This window comes from Mobula hypostoma, chromosome 9 (genome assembly GCF_963921235.1).
Source record: "Mobula hypostoma chromosome 9, sMobHyp1.1, whole genome shotgun sequence".
Classification (NCBI taxonomy): Eukaryota; Metazoa; Chordata; class Chondrichthyes; order Myliobatiformes; family Myliobatidae; genus Mobula; species Mobula hypostoma.
In genome coordinates this window covers 8,577,160-8,603,774 of record NC_086105.1, presented here as the reverse complement: position 1 = coordinate 8,603,774, position 26,615 = coordinate 8,577,160, and the positions used below count along the sequence as shown (strand labels likewise).

The 26,615-nt window shown below is 43.1% G+C and overlaps 1 protein-coding gene and 1 long non-coding RNA gene across 2 annotated transcripts in view; one reads left to right on the top strand and one right to left on the bottom strand.

The window, feature by feature from the left end:
• Window positions 1-1,973: 1,973 nt before the first annotated feature.
• Window positions 1,974-26,152, bottom strand: LOC134351494 (uncharacterized). Its single transcript, XR_010019160.1, has 3 exons — window positions 24,868-26,152; window positions 10,938-12,906; window positions 1,974-3,356 (listed from the first exon to the last, which is right to left on the bottom strand). It is a non-coding gene; the product is annotated as an uncharacterized LOC134351494 (long non-coding RNA).
• The window catches only part of LOC134351493 (tetraspanin-8-like), a 58,494-nt gene continuing 55,700 nt past the window's right edge, over window positions 23,822-26,615 (top strand). The window contains exon 1 of the mRNA XM_063057715.1: window positions 23,822-24,003. Coding sequence (XP_062913785.1) covers window positions 23,944-24,003 — 60 coding nt within the window. The 5' untranslated portion in view covers window positions 23,822-23,943. The remainder of the gene's footprint in view (window positions 24,004-26,615) is intronic.

Genomic DNA, 26,615 nt, shown 5'->3' with positions numbered 1-26,615 from the left:
AAATATTCAAAGTACATTTATTGTCAAAGTATACCAAATCTGAGATTCATCTTCCCGCCAGCAGCCACAAAACAAAGAAACACCACAAAACTCATTCAAGAAAACGTGAACCACCGAACATGCAAAATAAAGAACACATTGCACAAATGGAAAAAGCAAGCAGAATATCAAGCGTCACACCAGGACGTTCAGTTCAGCATCGCACTGCTAGCCCACCGCAGGCCACAGGGCAAAGCGTTCTTCGTTGAAGTGCCCCTGACTGCTTCAATTGCCCTAATCAAACTGCTCAAAAACTTCAAAAAAAAAAGTAACCAGAATCCAGGAACACACACAACAAGAACCCCAAAGTCCTCGAAAACAAGTCCACAGCCTCTCTGATCAATCCTTGCAATATGGATCCCAAGACTCTTGCACTTAGATCCATCAATAATAGTAATGGGAGACGTCACAGTGGTTACAAGCAGGCTGTAGATTTGAGTTTGTGATCTATAGTTAAGATGAGAAATAACTCCCAAACTACAACTAACTTAATCACTGCTGATAAATGCTGGAATTGTCTAAATGTTTGCACTTAGTAATTTCTAATGTATGGATATTGACCTATTAAGTTAGTGACTTTTATAAATCTGTAATTTTCTCACTTATTTTGCTCTTTCTCATTTAATTTGCTCTTAGATTCCTTAAGGCTATTATAACTGGGGATAGTAATGGGGACAAACTCCCACTGTCTATTAAATGCTCCCAATAGCATGCACTTCAAATAGCCTCTGACAACCAAGTCCAGCTCCTGGCCTTCACGTGTGGCTTAGTTACTAAGCCTGGCAGAACCATTTCCACTGGCAGGAGAAGGAGTAAATGTGGGTTACTGGCACCTTCAAACCAGTCGCATTGGGCAGATGGGGCTCAGCAGCCGTGGTTGGTAGCTCACTCAGGAGAAAGAAAGTTCTGATCTCAAACCTCCACTGCCTTGCAGCTATACCCGCTGAAGGGAAGGCTTCAGGAGTAAACCCTGAGGGAAAACATCTGGATCTCGTGTCACTAAGGTAGTCCTGTGTTGAGTTCAACACAGACTGGCAACTACTGTAACACCACTAGTGACAAACTGTATGGTTCTCTGTTGTTCATTTGGATTCATCAGGTGCATGGAGAGGAGGAGCCTGCCTCATGGACAGCATCTTGCTCTCCATATTGTACTGCCCTGGTCGTGTAACCAGACAGCTAGGATGCAACATTCATGACCGACCCTGACCAATGGAGACCTCACAGGATTTGCTCTTATAGAAACATAGAAACATAGAAAATAGGTGCAGGAGTAGGCCATTCGGCCCTTCGAACCTGCACCGCCATTCAGTACGATCATGGCTGATCATCCAAATCAGAACCCTGTACCTGCCTTCTCTCCATACCCCCTGATCCCTTTAGCCACGAGGGCCATATCTAACTCCCTCTTAAATATAGCCAATGAACTGGCCTCAACTGTTTCCTGTGGCAGAGAATTCCACAGATTCACCACTCTCTGTGTGAAGAAGTTTTTCCTCATCTCGGTCCTAAAAGGCTTCCCCTTTATCCTCAAATTGTGACCCCTCGTTCTGGACTTCCCCAACAAGAAACTGTTCCTGAATTGCTGAGTGTGTGCCTTCAGGCTTCTGTACCTCCTCCCTGATGGTAACAGTGAGAAAAGGGCATGCCCTGGATGCTGGAGGACCTTAATAATAGCAAGAAAAATAATAATAACAAATAAATAAGATAAAAAAAATAATAATAAATAAACCAGTAAATCAATTACGCATATTGAATAGATTAAAGAAACACGCAAAAACAGAAATACGAACAATTGGTTTATTGATCATGACAGAATGTCTCTCTGGTACTTTCTGCTCCCTCCCCTCTCCCTTCTCCCCTTTTTCCCAACCACGAATCCCCCCTCTCCCTGCCCCCTTATGCTTTAATGATTTTTCTTAGAACTAAATTGAATTGCCAGTGAACATACCTTCCAGATCAGAATGTTCTTTTAAAAGCAAAATATTCAATCAAAAATGTGGCAATAGCAGTGTTGTCTTGCTTTCCTCTCATCCCAATACAATGAACATTCTCTTCAAAGTACATTTATTATCAAAGCATGTATAGAGTATACAACCCTGAGATTCATCTTCACTACAGACAGCCACGAAACAAACGAACACTAGGGGAACTGTTCAAAGGAAAACATCAAACCCCCAGCAAATTGTGCAAAAGGCAAAAATAAAAACAAAAAACACAGAATATAAAACACAAAAATGAAGGAATCCAGGGGTATTCAGCTCAGCTCAGTTCATTTCAATCTAGCACTGTGTCACCCATTATCTGCAGGCCACCTCGATCAAAGTCACCCAAAGTATCAACAAAAAAAAAGCAACCAGATATACAACATAATGGTGGAGTCTTGATGGTGCTAAATGTCATCTCTTTGCATTCACCTACGAAAACAGCTTAATTTCTACCTTGGATGTCTCTCCTTTTCCCTGCCAGGGTGGATGTAAATATTAAATTTTTAATATTTACTAGTTTTAACTATTTTTAATATTTTTAATATTTAATATTTGTAATCCAGGGAGTGTGAAGCGCAGATTCAAATATCGTTGTGATGATTGTACGTTCTAGTACTAATTGTTTGGCGACAATAAAGTATAAAGTATAAAGTATGTGTCTCTGTTGAAGACCCTGACCTCAGACTTCGGTTCTTTGCGGTGGTGGGGCCCACTCCGGGCGATCACGGCCGTGTGCACTTTGATATCCCAAAGACACAGCCTGGCAGACGAGTGTGCCTTTGGGGTTCCAAGGTTTCGTGACCCTGCGGACGAACTGATTCTATGCCAGTGCTGCTGACTGATGTGTCACGGGAGAGAACGGAACGTCGGGAACAGTGGATCAGCTGTCGGAGGCTGCGTTGTGCTCTCCCTGTCTCACTGGTGGGTGAGAGATTACTGCCAATTCACAGGGCATAGAACTTGGAAAAAAGGTGGCGTGACAGACTTTTAAATCAGTGGGTTGTTTTGTTATGTCTTTCCTCTTGCTGTGAAAGGAGACATCTCTTTTACCCTTTATTAGAGAGAGAGAGAGAGCCTGTGGGATGTTGAATTATCGGGTGAACAATTAGTTTCTCTTCTACTGCAGATCATGACCTTTATCGGGGACTTGCTATTGCATGGTTGGCGAATGGAGCGTGCTGATGCTTTTTTGCAGAAGTGGGTGGAGATGGGGGAGGGTCAAGGCTATGCTGCTGCTTGTGTGTGGGAGGGGGAGTAGGGGAGGCTTTGAGGTTCTAGCATTTTAACTGTCACTCATTCTTTGTGGCACTCTTCTGTTTCCGTGGATGTCTGTAAAGAAAAAGAATTTCAGGATGTATATTGTATACATTTTTCTGTTATTAAATGCAACTATTGAACTATTGAACTACAGAGTCCAATCCACAACTATGTTGCTTAAATCCTGCCAAGACCAGGCCTCCAGCACAATCCTCCTTCAGCATTCGAGTGCGAGGGAGAGAAAGCGAGAGAAACTGTTCAAATGCAGGGACCTTTAAAATGAAATTGCAGGCATTAACTTGTTCATTTACTTCCTTCTTGGTGTTGATAATCTACACATCTACTGGGATCTCACACATGGGCATCCGTGTTTCACACCCACCACACCTCGTTAATGCAAACATCTAATCAGTCAATCATGTGGCAGTAGCTCAGTGCATGCAGACTTGGTCTTGAGGTTGAGTTGTTGTTCAGAACAAACAGCAGAATGGGGAGGAAATGTGATACAAGTAATTTTAACCGTGAAATGATTGTCGGTGGCAGCCAGGGTGGTTTGAGTATCTCAGAAACTGCTGATGTCATGGCAATTTCACACTCAACAGTCTCTAGAGTTTAGAGATTGGCGTGAAAAACGAAGAAAAAATCATCCAGTGAGCCAGCAGATCTGTGGGCAAAAAGGGCTTGTTAGTGAGAGAGGTTAGAGGAGAACGGCCAGACTGCTTCAAACTGACAGGAAGGCAACAGTAACTCAAATAACCATGCATTACAACAGTGGTGTTCAGAACAGCATCTCTGAATGCACAGCACATCGAACCTTGAAGTGGATGGGCTACAGCAGCAGAAGACACAGTTAGGTACAGGAGGTACCTAATAAAGCGGCCTCTTAGTGTAGTTTCCTTTTATCATGAAACTGTTTCTGTTGAATTAAAGCCATGTCCGACACACCTGACTAAGACCATGTGGCCACTAGATGTCATGGCAGGCTCTCACTCTACAGGTCACAGCGTCTCAGAACGTGCAGCTGGATGGAAGAAAAATTGCAGACATTTATAACTCAGCTCCATGTAGAAATCAATGTCATGTTAAAATGATTACAAATTTTGGCACCAGCAATATAAGATCATTTTGAAAGACTTAGCCTAACTAAAGATCACATCACTAAGGCAACCATCATGATTGAATCTATCATGGAAGTGGTTTTGAATAGAGGACCCACACTTAACAAAGTTTGAGCAGTTTTAAACAGAGAGTCTTTTGGAACAAGATGATTTGAGAAATTATTAATGATCTTCATCGAGATATAGAATGAGGCTCTATTGTTATAATGAACAGCGTGATCTTTCAGAGACAACGTCTTGAGGAAGCATGTCAGTTTAGCTGTTGAGATGCTTGAAAGGGAGGCCTCGAATGAGGGGACATAGATATCATGTATGGAGTTAGTCATTTAAACAGAAGGCGCATGGAAATTTCTTTTTAAAGATGGTGAAGAATCACTGAAATTCTCTACACTAGATCATAACAAGAATCAGAATTAAAATCAGAATCGGGTTTAATATCACTGGCATATTTCGTGAAATTTGTTAACTTTGTGGCAGCAGTACAATGAAATACATGATAATAGAGAGAAAAAGAAAACTGTAAATTAAATAATATATAAACTGTGAATGTAACTATATATATAGTTAAATTGAATGAGTGCAAAAAATATGAAATAGAAAAAAGTAGTGAGGGAGTGAGGTAGTGTTCATGGGTTCAATGTGCATTCAGAAATCCGATGGCAGAGGGGAAGAAGTTGTTCCTGAATTGTTGACAGTGTGCCTTCAGGCTTCTGTACCTCCTTCCTGATGGTAGCAATGAGAAGAGGGCATGCCCTGGGTGGTGGAGATCTGTAATAATGGACACTGCGTTCCTGAGGCATCGCTCCTTGGAGATGACCTGGATACTATGGAAGCTAGTGCCCATGATGGAGCTGACTAATTTTACAACTCTCTGCAGCTTACTTTGATTCTGTGCAATAGCCACCCCCTCCTCTCATATACCAGACGGTGATGCAGCCAGTTAGAATACGCTCCATGGTACCTCTGTAAAAATTTGCAAGTGTTTTTGGTGACATACCAAATCTCCCCAAACTCCTAATGAAATATAGCCACTGTCCTGCCTTCTTTGTAGGTGCAGCAATATGTTGGGACCAGGTTAGGTCCTCAGAGACATTGACACCCAGGAACTTGAAACTGCTCACTCTCTCCACTCCTGATCCCTCTATGAGGACTGGTTTGTGTTCCCTCATCTTACCCTTCCTGAAGTCCACAATCTGTTCTTTGGTTTTACTGACGTTGGGTGCAAGGTTGTTGCTGTGACACCACTCAACTAGCTGGTATATCTTGCTGCTCTAAATGATGGATTTTAACGTGAAGGTCGGTGAAGATCAGGGAGTTTGCGGGTGATGAAGAAGTGACACAGAAAAGGAGTTGAGGCCATGTTGATATTGGATGGGAAAGCAGGCTTGAGGGGCTGAATGGCTTAAACTCCTGCTCCTCACTCCTCATTGCCCATTGGAACTCCCTCTACCAAAATACACATAATACAATTCATGAAATTTGGCTGAATTTAAATCTAAACTCGTGAATGCCTTTACTAAAATATAAACAATTTAAAAATCTTTCATTCAACAAAGGTACTGCAGATGCTGGAAATCGAAAGCAATACACACAATGTGCTGGAGGAGCACAGCAGGTCAGGCAGCATCTATGGAGGGGAATAAACAGTCGACGTTTTAGGCCGAGACCCTTCATCAGGACTGGAAAGGAAGGCGGAAGAAGTCCAAATAAGAAGGTGTGGTGTGGGGGAGGAAGAAGTACCAGGTGGTAGGTGATAGGTGGTCACTTTGCTACCTTGCCTACTTAAAGTCTCCATAATATCATAACAGCAAATATAAGTAAGTGAAACAAAAGCTTTCTCTTTCTCTTCTCTGTCTGCAGCTGTGGGATCTAGTGAAATGAACGGCCTTGTTGATCAGGCACCAGATGTAACTTGTCACAGTGACCACACTCACCTCTACTCGCACTTCCACTCCCTCACAGTCTCAATCTCACTCTCTCTCACTCTCTCTCTCATTCTCTCACAGTCTCTCTAACACTCTCACTCTCACATTCTCACTCTCTCTCTTTCTCTCTCACACTCTCTCACCCTTAACCTTAATGTGGATAAATGGGAGATTATCCACTTTGGTGGTAAGAACAGGAAGGCAGATTATTATCTAAATGGTGTCAAGTTAGGAAAAGGGGAAGCACAACGAGATCTGGGTGTTCTTGTACATCAGTCACTGAAAGCAAGCATGCAAGTACAGCAGGCAGTGAAGAAAGCTAATGGCATGCTGGCCTTCATAACAAGGGGAATTGAGTAGAAGAGCAAAGAGGTCCTTCTGCAGCTGTACAGGGCCCTGGTGAGACCACACCTGGAGTACTGTGTGCAGTTTTGGTCTCCAAATGTGAGGAAGGACATTCTTGCTATTGAGGGAGTGCAGCGTAGGTTCATGAGGTTAATTCCCGGGATGGCAGGACTGTCATATGTCGAAAGATTGGAGCAACTGGGCTTGTATATTCTGGAATTTAGAAGGCTGAGAGGGGATCTGATTGAAACATATAAGATTATTAAGGAATTGGACATGCTGGAGGCAGGAAGCATGTTCCCGATGTTGGGGGAGTCCAGAACCAGAGGCCACAGTTTAAGAATAAGGGGTAGGCCATTTAGAACAGAGTTGAGGAAAAACTTTTTCACCCAGAGAGTGGTGGATATGTGGAATGCTCTGCCCCAGAAGGCAGTGGAGGCTAAGTCTCTGGATGCTTTCAAGAAAGAGATGGATAGAGCTCTTAAAGATAGCGGAATCAAAGGTTATGGGGATAAGGCAGGAACTGGATACTGATTGTGGATGATCAGCCATGATCACAGTGAATGGCGGTGCTGGCTCGAAGGGCCAAATGGCCTACTCCTGCACCTATTGTCTATTGTCTCTCAATCTCTCTTTCACTCGCTCTCACTGTCTATCTCATTCTCTCACTGTCTCTAACACTCTCACTCTCTCTCACTCTCAATCTCTCTCTCTCCCTCAAACTCCACCTGTCTGTCCTCCCCCTCCCCCCTCCCTCTCCCTCCCCCTCCTCCTACCCCTACTGCCTCCTCTCTCCTCCCCAACGATTCCCTAATATGGTGAGACGAACTCTGGATCTCGCAATCTATCTCACTATGATCTTGCCCTTTGTCTACCTGCAGTGTACTTTATCCATAATGGCAAGACTTTATTCTGCACGCTGATATTGTTTTCCCCTGTAATGAATAGATCCGTATGAATGGTATCACCGTAACTTGGTGCATGTGACAATAATAAAACAAACTGCTAACTTACCAAGTTTATCAAAATATGAAAAAAACACCCAGAACTCTTCTAAAGGAGTGGAAACATGATTGAATCTTAAATACAGAAGTCAACAAGATATGGATAACTTCATGAAACAGAAAGCTGCAAGTGATAATCCAGATTTTATCTGAACTAACAATAATGACTACCTCATTACAGGAAACACAGAGTGCTGCAGGGATGCAGCAGATCACCGCAACAAATTGGCAAGGTACTCTACAGCATCACCTAGAACAAGGCGAAAGGATGATCCTGAATCAGTTTGAGGGGCGGAGAACTAAACGGAGAGCACAGCGGACAGCGGACAACAATTCCACGACGCCCTACACGTGCAGCAACTGTGGCAGAGCCTGCCGTTCCAGGATCAGCCTCAGTAGCCACAGTCGAAGCTGTTCGACAATCCAGTGACTACCAGAGGCGCAGTACCATGGTCAAACACAACCGACGGAAGGCCGCACACATTACAGGAATGCCCATTACTGCATCTTTTCTTGTCTCAATAGTTTTCTTGGTACAGGAAGCTGTGTTCCTCTAATAACATCCTCTTAATCAGATCTTAACTTAACAGTCCACGATTCAATTGACAAAGTCTCCGCTTTCCCCAAAAACATTCTGTAAAATCTATATCACTGGTATTGGTACTGGTTTTTATTGTCACATGTGTGAAGATACAGTGAAAAGCTTGTCCTGTATACTGCTTATACAGATTAAGTTATTGCCCCAGCCATTGAGCTGGAATAAAGCTAAAGCAATAATGATCCAGAATAAAGTTTAAAAGCTACCAAAAACAGAAATGCAATGTGGGTAAACACCTCCAAGAGGACCACAACCTTGCCATTAGGTTTGGAGGCTTTTGTGCCTCAATGACCTGTAGAGCTATGTTGGTTGGAGTCAGGGCTTTATGCTTTGGCTCTTTGTGGGGTCATCCATGCCAAATAGGTCAAAGGGTAGAGGCCGGACTAAGAGTGGTCCACCAGTCCTCCAGGTTCGGGGGGGTCAGCTCAGGGCTAACAACCCTGACTGGTGAAAAAATTGTTATGGAAACAGCAATGAAGAATTCTTCTACATCTGTGTGTGATGGTATTCCTGAGTCTCCACCCCGGACTCGCATGACTGACTGTGGTGAAAACTGAGCTACTGACATGATGAAGGAAGCCTTGAACACCACCAGAGACGGAGGACCTTCATTGCTGCCCCGAACGCCAGTGGCGTAACGGGCAGTAAGTAAGTAAGCAGATAAACAATAGTGTAAAGTGCAAGATCATAATGAGGTGGATTGTGAGGCCAAAAGTCCATCTTATTGTACAAGAGGTCCATTCAAATGTGTGATAACAGTGGGATAGAAGCTGTCCTTGGGCCTAGTGATACGTGTCTTCAGGCTTTTAGATCTTCTGCCCAAGGGGAATGTCTGTGTGGGCAAGGTCTTTGACTATGCTGACTACTTTACTAAGGCAGCGAGAAGTATAAACAGAGTCGACAGTGGGGAGTCTGGATCTTTGTGGTGTGTTGAGCTGTGTCTAGAACCCCCTGCAATTTCTTCTTGTCACCAGATCCAGAGAGAATGCTTCCATGGTGCATATTATGTTTTCCACTGGCCAAGCTGTTGAATCTCTTTATGTGATTGAATGTTTAAGTTCTGTTTGGTAAAATACTGCGATATCTAACCACATTAAAGGTGCCACGTAAATATCGTGTTGGTTTTAATACATTAGCTTTGACTCAAGAAGACAGAAGAAAAAAATTAACCTGGAATTATTGTTCTACTACGTGTTCCAAGCAGGCTGTCAACAGCTTCAACACAAACATTACCAGTTGTGACGCCAACTGTATTTAGTTTTGCACCATCTAGCTTTCTGTGTTAAATTTGCTCCTTAATGGAGCCCTAGAATTCTCAGATTGGTGTGGATAGCATTGTGTTAGATAAATATTTTCACGTTGTACCACTAGAAGTTCTTTTAAACCTATTAAATGAAAGTAAGCTACTAAACGGTCCTTGGCTAAGTGATCTTGATATTGCATGTTAAATACAGATGTGACATTCTTCATTATTTGTGGCATTTGGTCTACTGTATTGATAGTATTTGTGTGGTAAAATATAAAAAAAAGATTTCATATATCTTGCAACTTCCTCCTCATTTTGTTTGGGTACTGCCCCACAATCTTTTCAACTGTGATACAGGCCAAGAATCTTGTCAGTCTGAGTGTGGAGGAGCAAGAGCATTTGGATCACAAGTTCACAAAGACCAGAATTATCCAAAACTATCAAAAAGTTTGATGGAGTGCTGATCTTTATTTATTTATTTAATTTATCTATTGAGATACAGTGTGGAATAGTCCCTTTCAGCCTGTCAAGCTGCGCTGCCCAGCAATGCCTGGATTTAATCCCTGGGCAATCACGGGACAATTTACAATGACCAATTAACCTACCAACCGGTATGTCTTTGGACTGTAGGAGGAAACCAGAGCACCCGGAGGAAACCCAAGTAGTTATGGGGAGAACATACAAACTCCTTATAGGCAGCAGCGGGAATTGAATCTGGGTTGCTGGTAACTGTAAAACGTTTTGCTAACTGTTTATCTTAAATATGTGGTTACAAAGAGGAGTAGGCAATGTTCAGATGAATAGAGAATTGATTGTATTCATCTGGAATTTTCTTCATCATTCAACCTCAGAACTTGTGACTGCTAAGTAGTCCAGCCCTAATTACTGTATAACTGAGCAACTTTCTAAGAAAAGCATTTCAGAGTCAACCATACTACAGTGAGGTTGAGTCACCAGAGGGTCAAGCTGGGTGTGACATGCAGTATCACATTCATCATTGATTAGTTCAGGAGAAAACACGGCCCAGGTTTACATAAGGAGTTTATAGAACGGAGAACAGTACTGTTATGTTACTTCTGTTTAAATGTACCGTGGGTTAGCAGTAAAGAATCATATTCTGGAAGAACTAGAGAGCTTTCATTTACAGTAAGAAACAAGCACGTCTTAACCAAGCCACGTGCTGGAACATTCTGGCAATCCCGCACATGCTCAGTGCTCTGTCCAATCATGTACTGGCACATCATTGCACGTGATATCGCCACATCTTCCTTTCCTTAAAAAGAAAAACAATTAAAAACGTTAATCAAAGCAAATACGTAATTCAACAAGTCTCTATCAGTCTCTCTGGGGGTTTAGGAACACGAGTAGGCCTCCTAAGTGGTACACACAGATCTTGTGTTTCCTTGTTATTACTTACATGTTTTGTCTCGTCTGCATCCGTTAACTGAATCTCTGAAGTTGGCTCTTTCTTGAGGTCTTTGTGGTTTCTTCTTACCACTGCTCCCTCCTCTGTTTGGACCATGTAAGATCTGGGTTGTACTTCTTCAAGTACTGTAGTTTTCTGTGTCTATGTGTTCATTTTTCCTTGCATTCTTACCTCATCTCCCTGATTCAGTTCAGGTAATGGATGAGAACTTCTATCAAAGTATATCAAACGTCGACTGAACCTCTTCCTAGAGATGCTGCCTGGCCTGCTGCGTTCACCAGCAACTTTTATGTGTGTTGCTTGAAATTCCAGCATCTGCAGATTTCCTCGTGCTTGCATTATCAAAGTATATTTTCTGCTTTGCTTTGTGTTCATCTTTCCACCTTTTCACTTGTTCACCTTCCTCTGTTCTCAGAAGGCTCTCATCCATTGGCAGATTAGATCTCAAATGTCATCCCATCAAGAGCTGAGCAGGCAAAAATCCACATTCAAGTGGAGTACTACGGTAGGCTAACAAAGCTTTACAAAAATCACCTCCACCGTCTTTTGCTTTGTGCATCAGTTTCTTGACAATTCCTACCGATTTCTCAACTAATCCATTAGACTGAGGGAAAAATGGACTAAATGTTGTATGAACAAAGCCCCATTCACGAGCAAAATGCTTCATGTATTCACTACTGAACTGTGGACCATTGTCTGTGAAAACTTCATCAGGTACACAATGTCTTGAAAAAACCGATTCATGCATGTAATTACGTTCTGTGCTGTTGTTCCGCTCACACCACCACTTCAGGATACAATGAGTATCAATCTGTTACTAATTGATAGTCTTTGTTGTTATTAATGAAAAGATCAACGCCTACCTTCTGATAATGTCTCTGAGGATTCGGGTGTGGATGCAGTGGCTCCTTAGGGTTGCTAGGTTGGTATTTAAGGCATATTTGACAACAAGACACCAATCCTGCAATCTCTTGATTCATCTTGGGCCAAAACATCACTTCCCGTGCCCTTCCCTTATATCTTTCAATGCCTAGGTGGCCTTCATGAATTTTCCCAAGCATTTCTTTACAGAGATTTTTAGGTATAACAATTCTGCTACCTTTGTACAACATCCAATCCACAACAGACAATTCCGACCTGTGGTTCCAATAATCTTGTACTACTGAGATACAGTCATGCCTGTTAACTGGCCATACATCCAATATCACTTGTATTACCTGACTCTGAATTTTGTCCTTCTCTGTTTCCAGACACAGTAGTTCCAACTTTTTGGGAGCAACAGGTACAGTTTCTATGACCATATCAATGAATACCTTAACATCAATAACGTTCCTGTAAACACAAAATAATCTGCAGATGCTGGGGTCAAAGCAACACAAGGGTTCCGGCCCAAAACGTCGACTGATCTTTTCCATGGATGCTGCCCAAACTGCTGAGTTCCTCCAATAACGTTCCTGTGACTGTCTTTTGCTATTGGATCCACAGCTCTGGAAAGTGTGTCAGCCGTGTACATGAATTTTCCAGGTGTGTATGACACACTCAACGCATATCTTTGCAATTTGATCATCATTCACTGAATTCGCAAAGGACAGTCGCTTAAGGGTTTGTTAAACAATGCAATCAATGGCTTATGATCGATTTCAACATCAATAGATTGTCCTGACACAAACTGATGAAATCTCTCACAAGCAAACGTAATGCTGAGCAATTCATTTTCAATTTGGGCATACCTTGTTTCTGGATCAGATAATGAACAAGATGCATATCCATTCCTGATCATGTTTTTGGAGTAATACTGCCCCTAAGCCTGCTTGAGATGCATCACATGAGATTTTGATGGGTCTCCCAGCATCATAGAATTTCAACACAGGTTCTTTTGTGAGTACTTTCTTGAGATTTTGCCATGCCTTCTCCGCTTCATGGTTCCAGCTCCATCCATTTCTCTTTGCTGTTAGCTGGACTAGGGGAAAGAAATAAAAGAGGTGAGAAATGGGTAGAATGGTGCAAGATGAATAATCAGGACATTATGAATACCTACTTTAAAAACCATCCAAGACGCTTGTGGACCTGGAAAAGTCCAGGTGATAACACTAGAAATCAAATTGACTTTATTACTATAAACCAAAGATTTAGAAACTCAGTGACTCAATGCAAAACATATCCAGGTGCAGACTGTAATGGTGACCATAACCCAGTAGTATGTCATGTAAAAGTGAAACTTAAAAAACTAAAGAAGCAAAAACCTGAACAATCCCTTGACTACTTGCAATTAATTTAAGAAGAAAACTTAAGACAAAAATTTACAACTGCAGTAAGGAATAGATTTCAAAGTCTAGAAATAGAATCTGTTGAAGATGATAGCAATCATGTAGAAATGAAATTTAACTCTCTAAAGGATGCCTTGGTAGAATCAGCAAAGTCAGTGATTCCTAAAAAAGCAAAAAGCAAAAAGAATAAGTGGATCACAGATGAAATCAAAAATGTAATGGAAGAAAGGAGATGGAAGAAAGGAAATGCTATAGAATATAAACGCAAACAACAGGAATTCTGCAGATGCTGGAAATTCAAGCAACATACAGCTTTTATAGATATGTAAGAAGGAAAAGACTGGTAAAGACAAATGTAGGTCCCCTGCAGACAGAAACAGGTGAATTGATTATGGGGAGCAAGGACATGGCAGACCAATTGAATAGTTACTTTGGTTCTGTCTTCACTAGGGAGGACATAAATAATCTTCCAGAAATAGTAAGGGACAGAGGGTCCAGTGAGATGGAGGAACTGAGTGAAATACATGTTAGTAGGGAAGTGGTGTTAGGTAAATTGAAGGGATTGAAGGCAGATAAATCCCCAGGGCCAGATGGTCTGCATCCTAGAGTGCTTAAGGAAGTAGCCCAAGAAATAGTGGATGCATTAGTGATAATTTTTCAAAACTCGTTAGATTCTGGACTAGTTCCTGAGGATTGGAGGGTGGCTAATGTAACCCCACTTTTTAAAAAAGGAGGGAGAGAGAAACCGGGGAATTATAGACCGGTTAGCCTAACGTCGGTGGTGGGAAAACTGCTGGAGTTAGTTATCAAGGATGTGATAACCCCACATTTGGAAAGCGGTGAAATGATCGGACAAAGTCAGCATGGATTTGTGAAAGGAAAATCATGTCTGACGAATCTCATAGAATTTTTTGAGGATGTAACTAGTAGAGTGGATAGGGGAGAACCAGTGGATGTGGTATATTTGGATTTTCAAAAGGCTTTTGACAAGGTCCCACACAGGAGATTAGTGTGCAAACTTAAAGCACACGGTATTGGGGGTAAGGTATTGGTGTGGGTGGAGAATTGGTTAGCAGACAGGAAGCAAAGAGTGGGAATAAACGGGACCTTTTCAGAATGGCAGGCGGTGACTAGTGGGGTACCGCAAGGCTCAGTGCTGGGACCCCAGTTGTTTACAATATATATTAATGACTTGGATGAGGGAATTAAATGCAGCATCTCCAAGTTTGCGGATGACACGAAGCTGGGTGGCAGTGTTAGCAGTGAGGAGGATGCTAAGAGGATGCAGGGTGACTTGGATAGGTTGGGTGAGTGGGCAAACTCATGGCAGATGCAATTTAATGTGGATAAATGTGAAGTTATCCACTTTGGTGGCAAAAATAGGAAAACAGATTATTATCTGAATGGTGGCCGATTAGGAAAAGGGGAGGTGCAACGAGACCTGGGTGTCATTATACACCAGTCATTGAAAGTGGGTATGCAGGTACAGCAGGCGGTGAAAAAGGCGAATGGTATGCTGGCATTTATAGCGAGAGGATTTGAGTACAGGAGCAGGGAGGTACTACTGCAGTTGTACAAGGCCTTGGTGAAACCACACCTGGAGTATTGTGTGCAGTTTTGGTCCCCTAATCTGAGGAAAGACATCTTTGCCATAGAGGGAGTACAAAGAAGGTTCACCAGATTGATTCCTGGGATGGCAGGACTTTCATATGAAGAAAGACTGGATGAACTGGGCTTGTACTCGTTGGAATTTAGAAGATTGAGGGGGGATCTGATTGAAACGTATAAGATCCTAAAGGGATTGGACAGACTAGATGCAGGAAGATTGTTCCCGATGTTGGGGAAGTCCAGAATGAGGGGTCACAGTTTGAGGATAGAGGGGAAGCCTTTTAGGACCGAGATTAGGAAAAACTTCTTCACACAGAGAGTGGTGAATCTGTGGAATTCTCTGCCACAGGAAACTGTTGAGGCCAGTTCATTGGCTATGTTTAAGAGGGAGTTAGATATGGCCCTTGTGGCTACAGGGGTCAGGGGGTATGGAGGGAAGGCTGGGGCGGGGTTCTGAGTTGGGATGATCAGCCATGATCATAATAAATGGCGGTGCAGGCTCGAAGGGCCGAGTGGCCTACTCCTGCACCTATTTTCTATGTTTCTATGTTTCTATACATCAAAGTTGCTGGTGAACGCAGCAGGCCAGGCAGCATCTCTAGGAAGAGGTACAGTCGACATTTCAGGCCGAGACCCTTCGTCAGGACTAACTGAAGGAAGAGTGAGTAAGGGATTTGAAAGTTGGAGGGGGAGGGGGAGATCCAAAATGATAGGAGAAGACAGGAGGGGGAGGGATAGAGCCGAGAGCTGGACAGGTGATAGGCAAAAGGGGATACGAGAGGATTATGGGACAGGAGGTCCGGGAAGAAAGACAAGGGGGGGGTGACCCAGAGGATGGGCAAGAGGTATATTCAGAGGGACAGAGGGAGAAAAAGGAGAGTGAGAGAAAGAATGTGTGCATAAAAATGAGTAACAGATGGGGTACGAGGGGGAGGTGGGGCCTTAGCGGAAGTTAGAGAAGTCGATGTTCATGACATCAGGTTGGAGGCTACCCAGACGGAATATAAGGTGTTGTTCCTCCAACCTGAGTGTGGCTTCATCTTTACAGTAGAGGAGGCCGTGGATAGACATGTCAGAATGGGAATGGGATGTGGAAATAAAATGTGTGGCCACTGGGAGATCCTGCTTTCTCTGGCGGACAGAGCGTAGATGTTCAGCAAAGCGGTCTCCCAGTCTGCGTCGGGTCTCACCAATATATAAAAGGCCACATCGGGAGCACTGGACGCAGTATATCACCCCAGTCGACTCACAGGTGAAGTGATGCCTCACCTGGAAGGACTGTTTGGGGTCCTGAATAGTGGTAAGGGAGGAAGTGTAAGGGCATGTGTAGCACTTGTTCCGCGTACACGGATAAGTGCCAGGAGGGAGATCAGTGGGGAGGGATGGGGGGGGGGGAACGAATGGACAAGGGAGTTGTGTAGGGAGCGATCCTTGCGGAATGCAGAGAGAGGGGGGGAGGGAAAGATGTGCTTAGTGGTGGGATCCCGTTGGAGGTGGCGGAAGTTACGGAGAATAATATGTTGGACCCGGAGGCTGGTGGGGTGGTAGGTGAGGACCAGGGGAACCCTATTCCTAGTGGGGTGGTGGGAGGATGGAGTGAGAGCAGATGTGCATGAAATGGGGGAGATGCGTTTAAGAGCAGAGTTGATAGTGGAGGAAGGGAAGCCCCTTTCTTTAAAAAAGGAAGACATCTCCCTCGTCCTAGAATGAAAAGCCTCATCCTGAGAGCAGATGCGGCGGAGACGGAGGAATTGCGAGAAGGGGATGGCGTTTTTGCAAGAGACAGGGTGAGAAGAGGAATAGTCCAGATAGCTGTGAGAGTCAGTAGGCTTATAGTAGACATCAGTGGATAAGCTGTCTCCAGAGACAGAGACAGAAAGATCTAGAAAGGGGAGGGAGGTGTCGGAAATGGACCAGGTAAACTTGAGGGCAGGGTGAAAGTTGGAGGCAAAGTTAATAAAGTCATCGAGTTCTGCATGCGTGCAGGAAGCAGCGCCAATGCAGTCGTCGATGTAGCGAAGGAAAAGTGGGGGACGGATACCAGAATAGGCACGGAACATAGATTGTTCCACAAACCCAACAAAAAGGCAGGCATAGCTAGGACGCATACGGGTGCCCATAGCTACACCTCTAGTTTGGAGGAAATGGGAGGAGCCAAAGGAGAAATTATTAAGAGTAAGGACTAATTCCGCTGGACGGAGCAGAGTGGTGGTAGAGGGGAACTGATTAGGTCTGGAATCCAAAAAGAAGCGTAGAGCTTTGAGACCTTCCTGATGGGGGATGGAAGTATATAAGGACTGGACATCCATGGTGAAAATAAAGCGGTGGGGGCCAGGGAACTTAAAATCATCGAAAAGTTTAAGAGCGTGAGAAGTGTCACGAACATAGGTCGGAAGGGATTGAACAAGGGGTGATAAAACAGTGTCGAGGTATGCAGAAATGAGTTCGGTGGGGCAGGAGCAAGCTGAGACAATAGGTCGGCCAGGACAGGCAGGTTTGTGGATCTTGGGTAGGAGGTAGAAACGGGAAGTGCGGGGTGTGGGAACTATAAGGTTGGTAGCAGTGGATGGGAGATCCCTGAGCTGATCCGCGGTTGGTAGCAGTGGATGGGAGATCCCCTGAGCTGATCCCGCATCTCCCCCATTTCACGTACATCTGCTCTCACTCCATCCTCCCACCACCCCACTAGGAATAGGGTTCCCCTGGTCCTCACCTACCACCCCACCAGCCTCTGGGTCCAACATATTATTCTCCATAACTTCCGCCACCTCCAACGGGATCCCACCACTAAGCACATCATTCCCTCCCCCCCTCTCTCTGCATTCCGCAGGGATCGCTCCCTACACAACTCCCTTGTCCATTCGTCCCCCCCATCCCTCCCCACTGATCTCCCTCCTGGCACTTATCCGTGTAAGTGGAACAAGTGCTACACATGCCCTTACACTTCCTCCCTTACCACCATTCAGGGCCCCAAACAGTCCTTCCTGGTGAGGCATCACTTCACCTGTGAGTCGACTGGGGTGATATACTGCGTCTGGTGCTCCCGATGTGGCCTTTTATATATTGGTGAGACCCGACGCAGACTGGGAGACTGCTTTGCTGAACATCTACGCTCTGTCCGCCAGAGAAAGCAGGATCTCCCAGTGGCCACACATTTTAATTCCACATCCCATTCCCATTCTGACATGTCTATCCACGGCCTCCTCTACTGTAAAGATGAAGCCACACTCAGGTTGGAGGAACAACACCTTATATTCCGTCTGGGTAGCCTCCAACCTGATGTCATGAACATCGACTTCTCTAACTTCCGCTAAGGCCCCACCTCCCCCTCGTACCCCATCTGTTACTCATTTTTATGCACACATTCTTTCTCTCACTCTCCTTTTTCTCCCTCTGTCCCTCTGAATATACCTCTTGCCCATCCTCTGGGTCACCCCCCCCTTGTCTTTCTTCCCGGACCTCCTGTCCCATGATCCTCTCGTATCCCCTTTCGCCTATCACCTGTCCAGCTCTCGGCTCTATCCCTCCCCCTCCTGTCTTCTCCTATCATTTTGGATCTCCCCCTCCCCTTCCAACTTTCAAATCCCTTACTCACTCTTCCTTCAGTTAGTCCTGACGAAGGGTCTCGGCCTGAAACGTCGACTGCACCTCTTCCTATAGATGCTGCTTGGCCTGCTGCGTTCACCAGCAACTTTGATGTATGTTGCTATAAAATATAAGTCCTTAGATTAAAAAGTTAAAAGCTTATGTCAAAAAGGCTAAGAAGAACAGTTAGACCAGGAACTCTGGCTGATATGCTTTCCATAAAGCTCTACAGAGCTCCGAAATTATGGAGGACCCTGTGCTTGACGCCAGTTTGTAGCTAACTGCTACAGCCTGTTGACTTCCACCTGAAGCTAAAACTCGAATGGTGATTGCCAGTCTCAGAGTATACTGTGCGTACACTGATGTGAAATAAATGGTTGGAGACGATGAACCAAATTGTCAAATCTACCTGCCGACATCCAAAAATATTTGAAATGTATTTCCTCGTCCATGTCTCTCAGTGGCTGGACAAGCACAGAAAATTTTCCATCTTTCAGTTTCAGTTGCCATTGTTTGAAGTTTAAGTTTCTTCGTGTTGAGTTTCAACATGAAGAAACTCAACACAGCAGCATAGAAACCCCACCACCAACTACCGTTTTGGCGGTGAATTGAAGAGCGACGCATGCACACCAACGCACAAGTATAAATGCTCACAACAGTGTAGCCCACTTGCGTAAGCTAGTACACACAAGTATAAATCAGCCTTAAGAGGCCTAGCATTAATTGTATACATTCTCCTTCCATTTGACCTCCCAAAGTACAACACTCCATACATTCCCAGATTAAACTCTATCTGCCACTTCTCTGTCCATGCCTGTAACTGATCTATCCCACTGTTCGTTTGTTGTATGCTGTGTTGTATGACGTGGGTGATCATGGTCTTTCCATGACTCTGATTGTTCTTGGCAAATATTTCTACAGAAGTGGTTTGCCATTGCCTTCTTCCGGGCAGTGTCTTTACAAGATGCTAACCCTAGCCATTTTCAATACTCTTCAGAGATTGTCTGTCTGGTGTCAGTGGTCGCATAACCAGGACTTATGATATGCACCAGATTCTCATATGACCATCTGCTACCTGGTCCCATGGCTTCACGTGACCCTGATTGAGGGCTAATCAATTGCTACACCTTGCCCAAGGGTGACCTGCAGGCTAGTGGAGGGAAGGACTGCTTTACACTCCACGCCACCACTCCACTGAATCCTTGATAATCCTTTACACTGTCTACAACACTCCACCATTCTTGGTGTCATAAACACCATAAATTTTGTGGAATAAATTATCAGAAAAACTTGAATAGACTGGTCTTCTATATAACAAACTGAGATGTGATTTAATCAAGCTATTTAAAATGTCAAACAATTGATAGGTTAGATGTGGAGAGATCGTTTTCTTTAGTTGGGAGAAGGGAGAATCTTTTGGTAATGGAATCAAGAAACACCGGTCAGCTGGGATTTTCATTCCCAAAATAAACAGTACAGATGGTGGGAAACTTGGACCTTCATCTTTACTAGCATTCCCTGAAAACTAAAGAATGATCTGTCTTTGCAGATCCAAGTACCCCCGTATCTAAACCTTCTTTGGAAGAGAAGACTTCAGTTTACCAATGTTTCTTAATCAAATGCTTTTCCCATTTTACAATCTGAGCAAATTTCTCTGGAGGTACCACCCTTGTTGGGTGGTCTTTCATTGATTGCGTTGTAGTTACTATTCTATAGATTTATACTTACACTTTATAGTTCATTGTCGCCAAACAATTGGTACTAGAATGTACAATCATCACAGCGATATTTGATTCTGCTCTTATTGAATATGTCAACAAGGAAATGAATCTCAGGGTTGTATATGGTGAAATACTGTATATGTACTTTGATAACAAAATTTACTTTGAACTTTTGAACTTAACCACATGAATAGATGTAGAAGCCTGAGATGCCCACTTCATCCTTCCACAAGACTATTGCTGATCTGACAGTCATCTCAACTCTGCATTTCTATCCACTCACAGTAGACTTTCTCCTCCTTTCTTATCATATAGCCATATAACAATTACAGCATGGAAACAGGTCATCTCGGCCCTTCTAGTCCGTGCCGAACTCTTACTCTCACCTGCACTCAGCCCATAACCCTCCATTCCTTTCCTGTCCATATATCTATCCAATTTAACTTTAAATGACAACATCGAACCTGCCTCAACCACTTCTGCTGGAAGCTCGTTCCACGCAGCTACCACTCTCTGAGTAAAGAAGTTCCCCCTCATGTTACCCCTAAACTTTTGCCCTTTAACTCTCAACTCATGTCCTCTTGTTTGAATCTCCCCCACTCTCAATGGAAAAAGCCTATCCACGTCAACTCTATCTATCCCCCTCATAATTTTAAATACCTCTATCAAGTCCCCCCTCAACCTTCTATGCTCCAAAGAATAAAGACCCAACTTGTTCAACCTTATCAGGGGTAAGTTTTTTATGCAGAGAGTGGTGAGTGCATGGAATGGGCTACCAGTGACGGTGGTGGAGGCAGAAACTATAGGGTCTTTTAAGAGACTGCCGGAGAGGTACATGGAGCTTAGACACAGTAGCCACTTTATTAGGTACACCTGCCCATTAATGCAAATATCTAATCAGCCAATCATGTGCTATCAACTCGGTGCATAAAAGCATGCAGGCATGGTCAAGTGGTTCAGTTCTTGTTCAGACCAAACACCAGAAAGCGGAAAGAAACGTGATCTAAGTGACTTTAATCACCGAGTGGATGTTAGTGCCAAATGGGCTGGTTTGAGTGTCTCAGAAACTACTAGTCTCCTGGGATTTTCATGCACAACAGTTTCTAGCATTTACAGAGAATGGTGCAAAAAACAAATAAACATTGAACGAGCAACAGTTTGTACTCAGAATTGCATTGTTAGTGAGGGAGGTCGGAAGAGATTGGCCAAACTGGTTCAAGCTGACAGGAAGGAGACAGTAACTTAAGTAACCAAGTGTTACAATTGTTGTGACTAATCAAAGCTACTGGAATGGCACTGAAGCTGGTGATATAGAAAGCTTTATTTATCTTGACGAACAGACACTCTCATGGAGACATTTGTAGAGACTCACAAACCCTCAAGTACATCACATTTTTATACCCTTAAGATCAAAGATAACAGTGAGTAATTCAATACAATTTCAATAGTCACAAAGACATTGCTTATTCAATACTTTTGATTGACAAATGGTTCCTTTGAGGCACATTGCAATTGATAAGACATCTTTGTTGGGAGAAAATAATTAGCACTGATATTCTAAAGTTGCATGCCATCTTGGTCAATGTCTCCCATCCACTACATAATGTACTGGTTGGGCACAGGAGTACATTCAGCCAGAGACTCATTCCACCGAGATGCAACACAGAGTGTCATAGGAAGTCATTCCTGCCTGTGGCCATCAAACTTTACAACTCTGCCCTTGGAAGGTCAGACACCCTAAGCCAATAGGCTGGTCCTGGACTTATTTCCTGGCATAATTTACATATTACTATTTAACTATTTATGGTTTTATTACTATTTAATTATTTATGGTGCAACTGTAACGAAAACCAATTTCCCCTGGGATCAATAAAGTATGACTATTACTAAAAGCTTCTGATGACAGCCAGATGAAACCCAGAGTTGCCTGCTTGGATTGACGCAGGCCAATTAACACAGCCCCATTGTCTTAATGTTCGGCTGATGCATATGGAAATATCTCATGGTCACCATTTTGCAAACCATATCTCTTATTGTTTATTGGCAAAGGCATGCTTTCAACTTTAATTCACTGCTTGCAATTTAAATTTGCATCAAGATCTGAAGGCTTTTTTTTTGTTTGAATTAATATCTGCTATATTCACATAACTCCAGAATACTTCCTAACAATATCGGTAGTGCGCAGAAAAGCATCTCTGAACGCACAATACGTCAAGCTTTGAACTGAATAGGTTACAGTAGCAGAAAACCATGAACATACGCTCAGTGACCACTTCATTAGAAAGAGGAAGTGCCGAATAAAGTGGAGGCTGAGAGTTTAGTTTTTGCTATTTTATTGAGGTACAGTGCACAGTAGGCCTTTTGCCCTTTGAGTCACGCTATCGAGCTATCCCCCAATTTAATCTGAGCCTAATCACGGGACAATTTACTGTGACCAATTAACCTATCAACTGGTACATCCTTGGACGGTAGGAGGAGACCGGAGCACCCAGACAAAAACCTGTGCCTTCTCTGGGAGGACGTACAGTGGCAGATGATAATGCAGGGTGAGTTGAAAGACAATGCCTTCTATTATTGGACTGGTATAAGGGTCTTGAATTGAAATAACTGATGTCTTCCCTGTTATCTGAGATATTATCATTGTTCATTTGCCACTGACTGGTGCTGCATTTTGATACATGTAATCATCCTGTAGAAGGGGCATCCTCTGCTTCCATGTCAAACGTTTAACAAAGAGTTTGGAAAATCACCCAAGTGTCTCTTATCTGCAGAAACCACAACAAATCCAATTTCAGCCATCCGTGTACACTCAGTCATCAGCAAAGTGATGTATCGTGTTGCCAACAGTTTGATCAGCAGATATCTATTAATAATCCACTTAGCAATACCCTGATTTGTATCACCAGCATCATCTATATTACGGTACATTTGAACAGGAAATAAATGATCTTGAAGGGAGGGTCTTTCGTTTTTATTGAACTAAAAAGTTAAAAGGTTATATCACTCTTAAAAATGGCCGGAACTGTACTGGTGAATGAGATGAGTACAGAGGGTCAGCAAGGAGATGCTGGGCTGAAAGGACTCACCTTGGGCAGAAGCTAGAATAAGAGGGTGGGGCTGGGGGAAGGAGTACAAATTGGCAGGCGATAGGTGATAAACACGAGAAATTCTGCGGACACTGTTAACTCAGAGCAACCCACGCTGGAGTCCTGAAGAAGGGTCTCGGCCCAAAACGGTGACTGTTTATTCCTTTCCATAGATGCTGTCTGACCCGCTGAGTTCCTCCAGCATTTTGTGTGTGTGTGTGTGTGTGTGTGTGTGTGTTACTCTGGATTTTCAGCATCTGCAAAATATCTTGTGTTTGTCAATTTAACTAAAACCCATTTTAGATTTTGCCTAGTTTTTTAAAAACGTTGATCAGAAGTGCTGAATATTACTTAACAATGCTAATAACACTCCTAAAAGTAAAATCCTCCAATAAATCTGAATCTGATGCAAGTTATCAGGAGAATGTGTTTAGACAACACACACAAAATGCAGGAGGGACTCAGCAGGCCAGGCAGCGTCTGTGGAGAAAAAAATACGGTGGACATTCCGGATCGAAAGCCTTCAGCGGAACTAGAATGTGTTTGGAGGCGGGTTGCGGCTGCTGGTAAAACCACGCCGGGATCACGTAGCATCCCCGCCCTGAAGCGCAGGAACTAGGCACGTCCCACTCGCGGAGAGAGAGCGAACGCAGTGTGCGATTAGTTTGCTCGGGAAGTACAGAAACAGTTTTGGAATTGCACGAAACGGGCGAAATTTAAGACCAGAACCATGGCTGGCGTTAACGGATGTATCAAGTACTCCATGTTCGTCTTCAATTTCCTATTTTGGGTAAGGAGCGAACTTTTATGATGCTTGAGAAACAACCCGATTAACACTGCCCCCCTCGCCTCAAGTTTCAACTTTTAAAGGTAGTGTTTTGGGTAGTTTGTGGCAGACGGGTTTGTGGGTGGGAGGCACGTTTATTTACTCTCATTTGGATGACTTTAAAGACGAGGAATGCGGTCAAAATCCGTTGAGAGAATTTAGGTGCTTCCTGCTGACAGATTACACTGAAAAAGCTTTAGGTTTAGATGCCACAATACAATTCAATTTGATGGTATTGATGTAGATAGGTAGATATACTTTATTGATCTCGAGGGAGATTGGGTTTCGTTACAGCCGCACCAACCAAGAATAGAGCATAAATATAGATATAAATATAGCATAGCGCCGTTGACTCGTTTCTCTAGTGATTTTTGAGCACTTAGAAAGATCATAGCAATGAAACAGTGTTTATCGTATGGAGAGTGTTTGGCTAGACCCACGTACGTGACTCCATGGAGATGAATCGGTCACATTGAAAGTTAGTGCCCGTTGGCTAGTTCCGTCTTCATTCTGTTGCCATCTTAACTTAAAATAAAAATCTTATCAAGTGTGATTCTAGAGACGACAACTTTCTCAAAATAGAGACGTTTCCTGTTGTTTACGTTTCGCCAATTTCTTGTTTTGTGGCCTTGTGCATTATCTCTATCGCCGCCCTTCCCCATTCCTTCTCCCCCTTCGAAGTAAAATTTAATATAAATTGGCGCAAGTTCTCGGCAAACGCCTCTATAGCTTTGTCCAGCGTTCTGTGCTGATTTTTGACGGTGGGTGGAGATTGTGGACAAGGTGTTCGCCCAAGGGGATTTTCTGCTTGGGAGCCTTTTTACTCACCTGGCTTCACTTTGTGCTTAAAGCTGAATTCGAGAGTTCCAAATACTGATCTGCAGCCACACATGTCAGCCTTAACTGGGTATTCACTTTTGGTTTAAAACGCCAGTCTCATCATACACATTTTTTCCTCTTTGTTTCTATTTTCTAAAAATTACTTTTTAAGTATTCAGCTTGAAGTAGAATTTGGCTCGATTCTGACCGTAAAATTAATATAAGGACGTACATTTCTGGCTGCCATCGGGAAGGAGGTACAGAAGTCTTGGATCCCACACCTCCAGATACAGGAAGTTATTTCCCGTCACCAATCGGGCTCCTGACTAGTAGGGATTTCTTAGTCATAGTCATACTTTATTGATCCCGGTGAAGTAGGGATTACTTCACTCACCATAACACTGAACTGATCCCACAACCTACAGGCTGACTTTCAAACGCTCTACCACTCATGTCACAAACGAGAAAATCTGCAGATGCTCGAAATCTGAGCGACACACACAAAATACTGGAGGAATTCAGCAGGCCAGGCAGCACCTGTGGAAAAAAAAATTCGGGCCGGAACTTGCTAATCACCTGTTCTCAGTATTTATTTACTTGTTTGTTTATTTATTTACACAATTTGCCTTCTTTTGCACATTGGTTGTCAATCTTTGTTTACGTATAGTTTTTCATATACACACACTCAACAATTCAGGAACCCCTCTGCCATCTGATTTCTGAATGGACATTGACCCATGAACACTACCTCACTACTTTCCCCCCTCTTTTTGCATTACTGATTGAATTTAAATTTATAATATATATATTTACTGTAATTTATAGTTTTTATTATTATGTATTGCATTGTACTGCTACTGCTTTACAACAAATTTCATGACATATCCCAGCGTTATTAAACCTGATTCGAATTCATTAATTCTATTGTATTCATTTATTTATTTTCCTGTGAATGCCTGCAAGAAAATGAATCTCAAGGTCATATATAGTTCCATATACATACTTCGATAATAAGTTTACTTTGAACTTTGAAAATCAGGAGCATAAGGAGCGTACTTAACCCATCAACCTGCCCTGCCTTTAGCTATAATCATGACTAATCTGCATGAGTTCCCTCATCTTCTTTATCAGTTCCCTATAGCTTTGAATTCCCTGTTTTTTCCCCAGTAATTTCTCTGTTCTACCCACACATACAATTTGTAGTATGTAGTCATAGTCATACTTTATTGATCCCGGGGGAAATTGGTTTTCATTACAGTTGCACCATAAATAATAAATAGTAATAAACCATAAATAGTTAAATAGTAAAAAGTAAATTATGCTAGGAAATAAGTCCAGGACCAGCCTATTGGTTCAGGGTGTCTGACCCTCCAAGGGAGGAGTTGTAAAGTTTGATGGCCACAGGCAGGAATGACTTCCTATGACGCTCTGTGTTGCATCTCAGTGGAATGAGTCTCTGGCTGAATGTACTCCTGTGCCCACCCAGTACATTATGTAGTGGATGGTGGACGGGAGACATTGACCAAGATGGCATGCAACTTGGACAGCATCCTCTTTTCAGACACCACCGTCAGAGAGTCCAGTTCCATCCCCACAACATCACTGGCCTTACGAATGACTACACTGTACTTGAATAGTTAAATTTATTATTGTTAGTTTTTAAGTTTGAATTCATTATTGTTGGTATATTAAATGTTGGGATCATCATGATTTTGACAAACTGCTTATCAGACAGAACTGAATCAGAACCAGGTTTA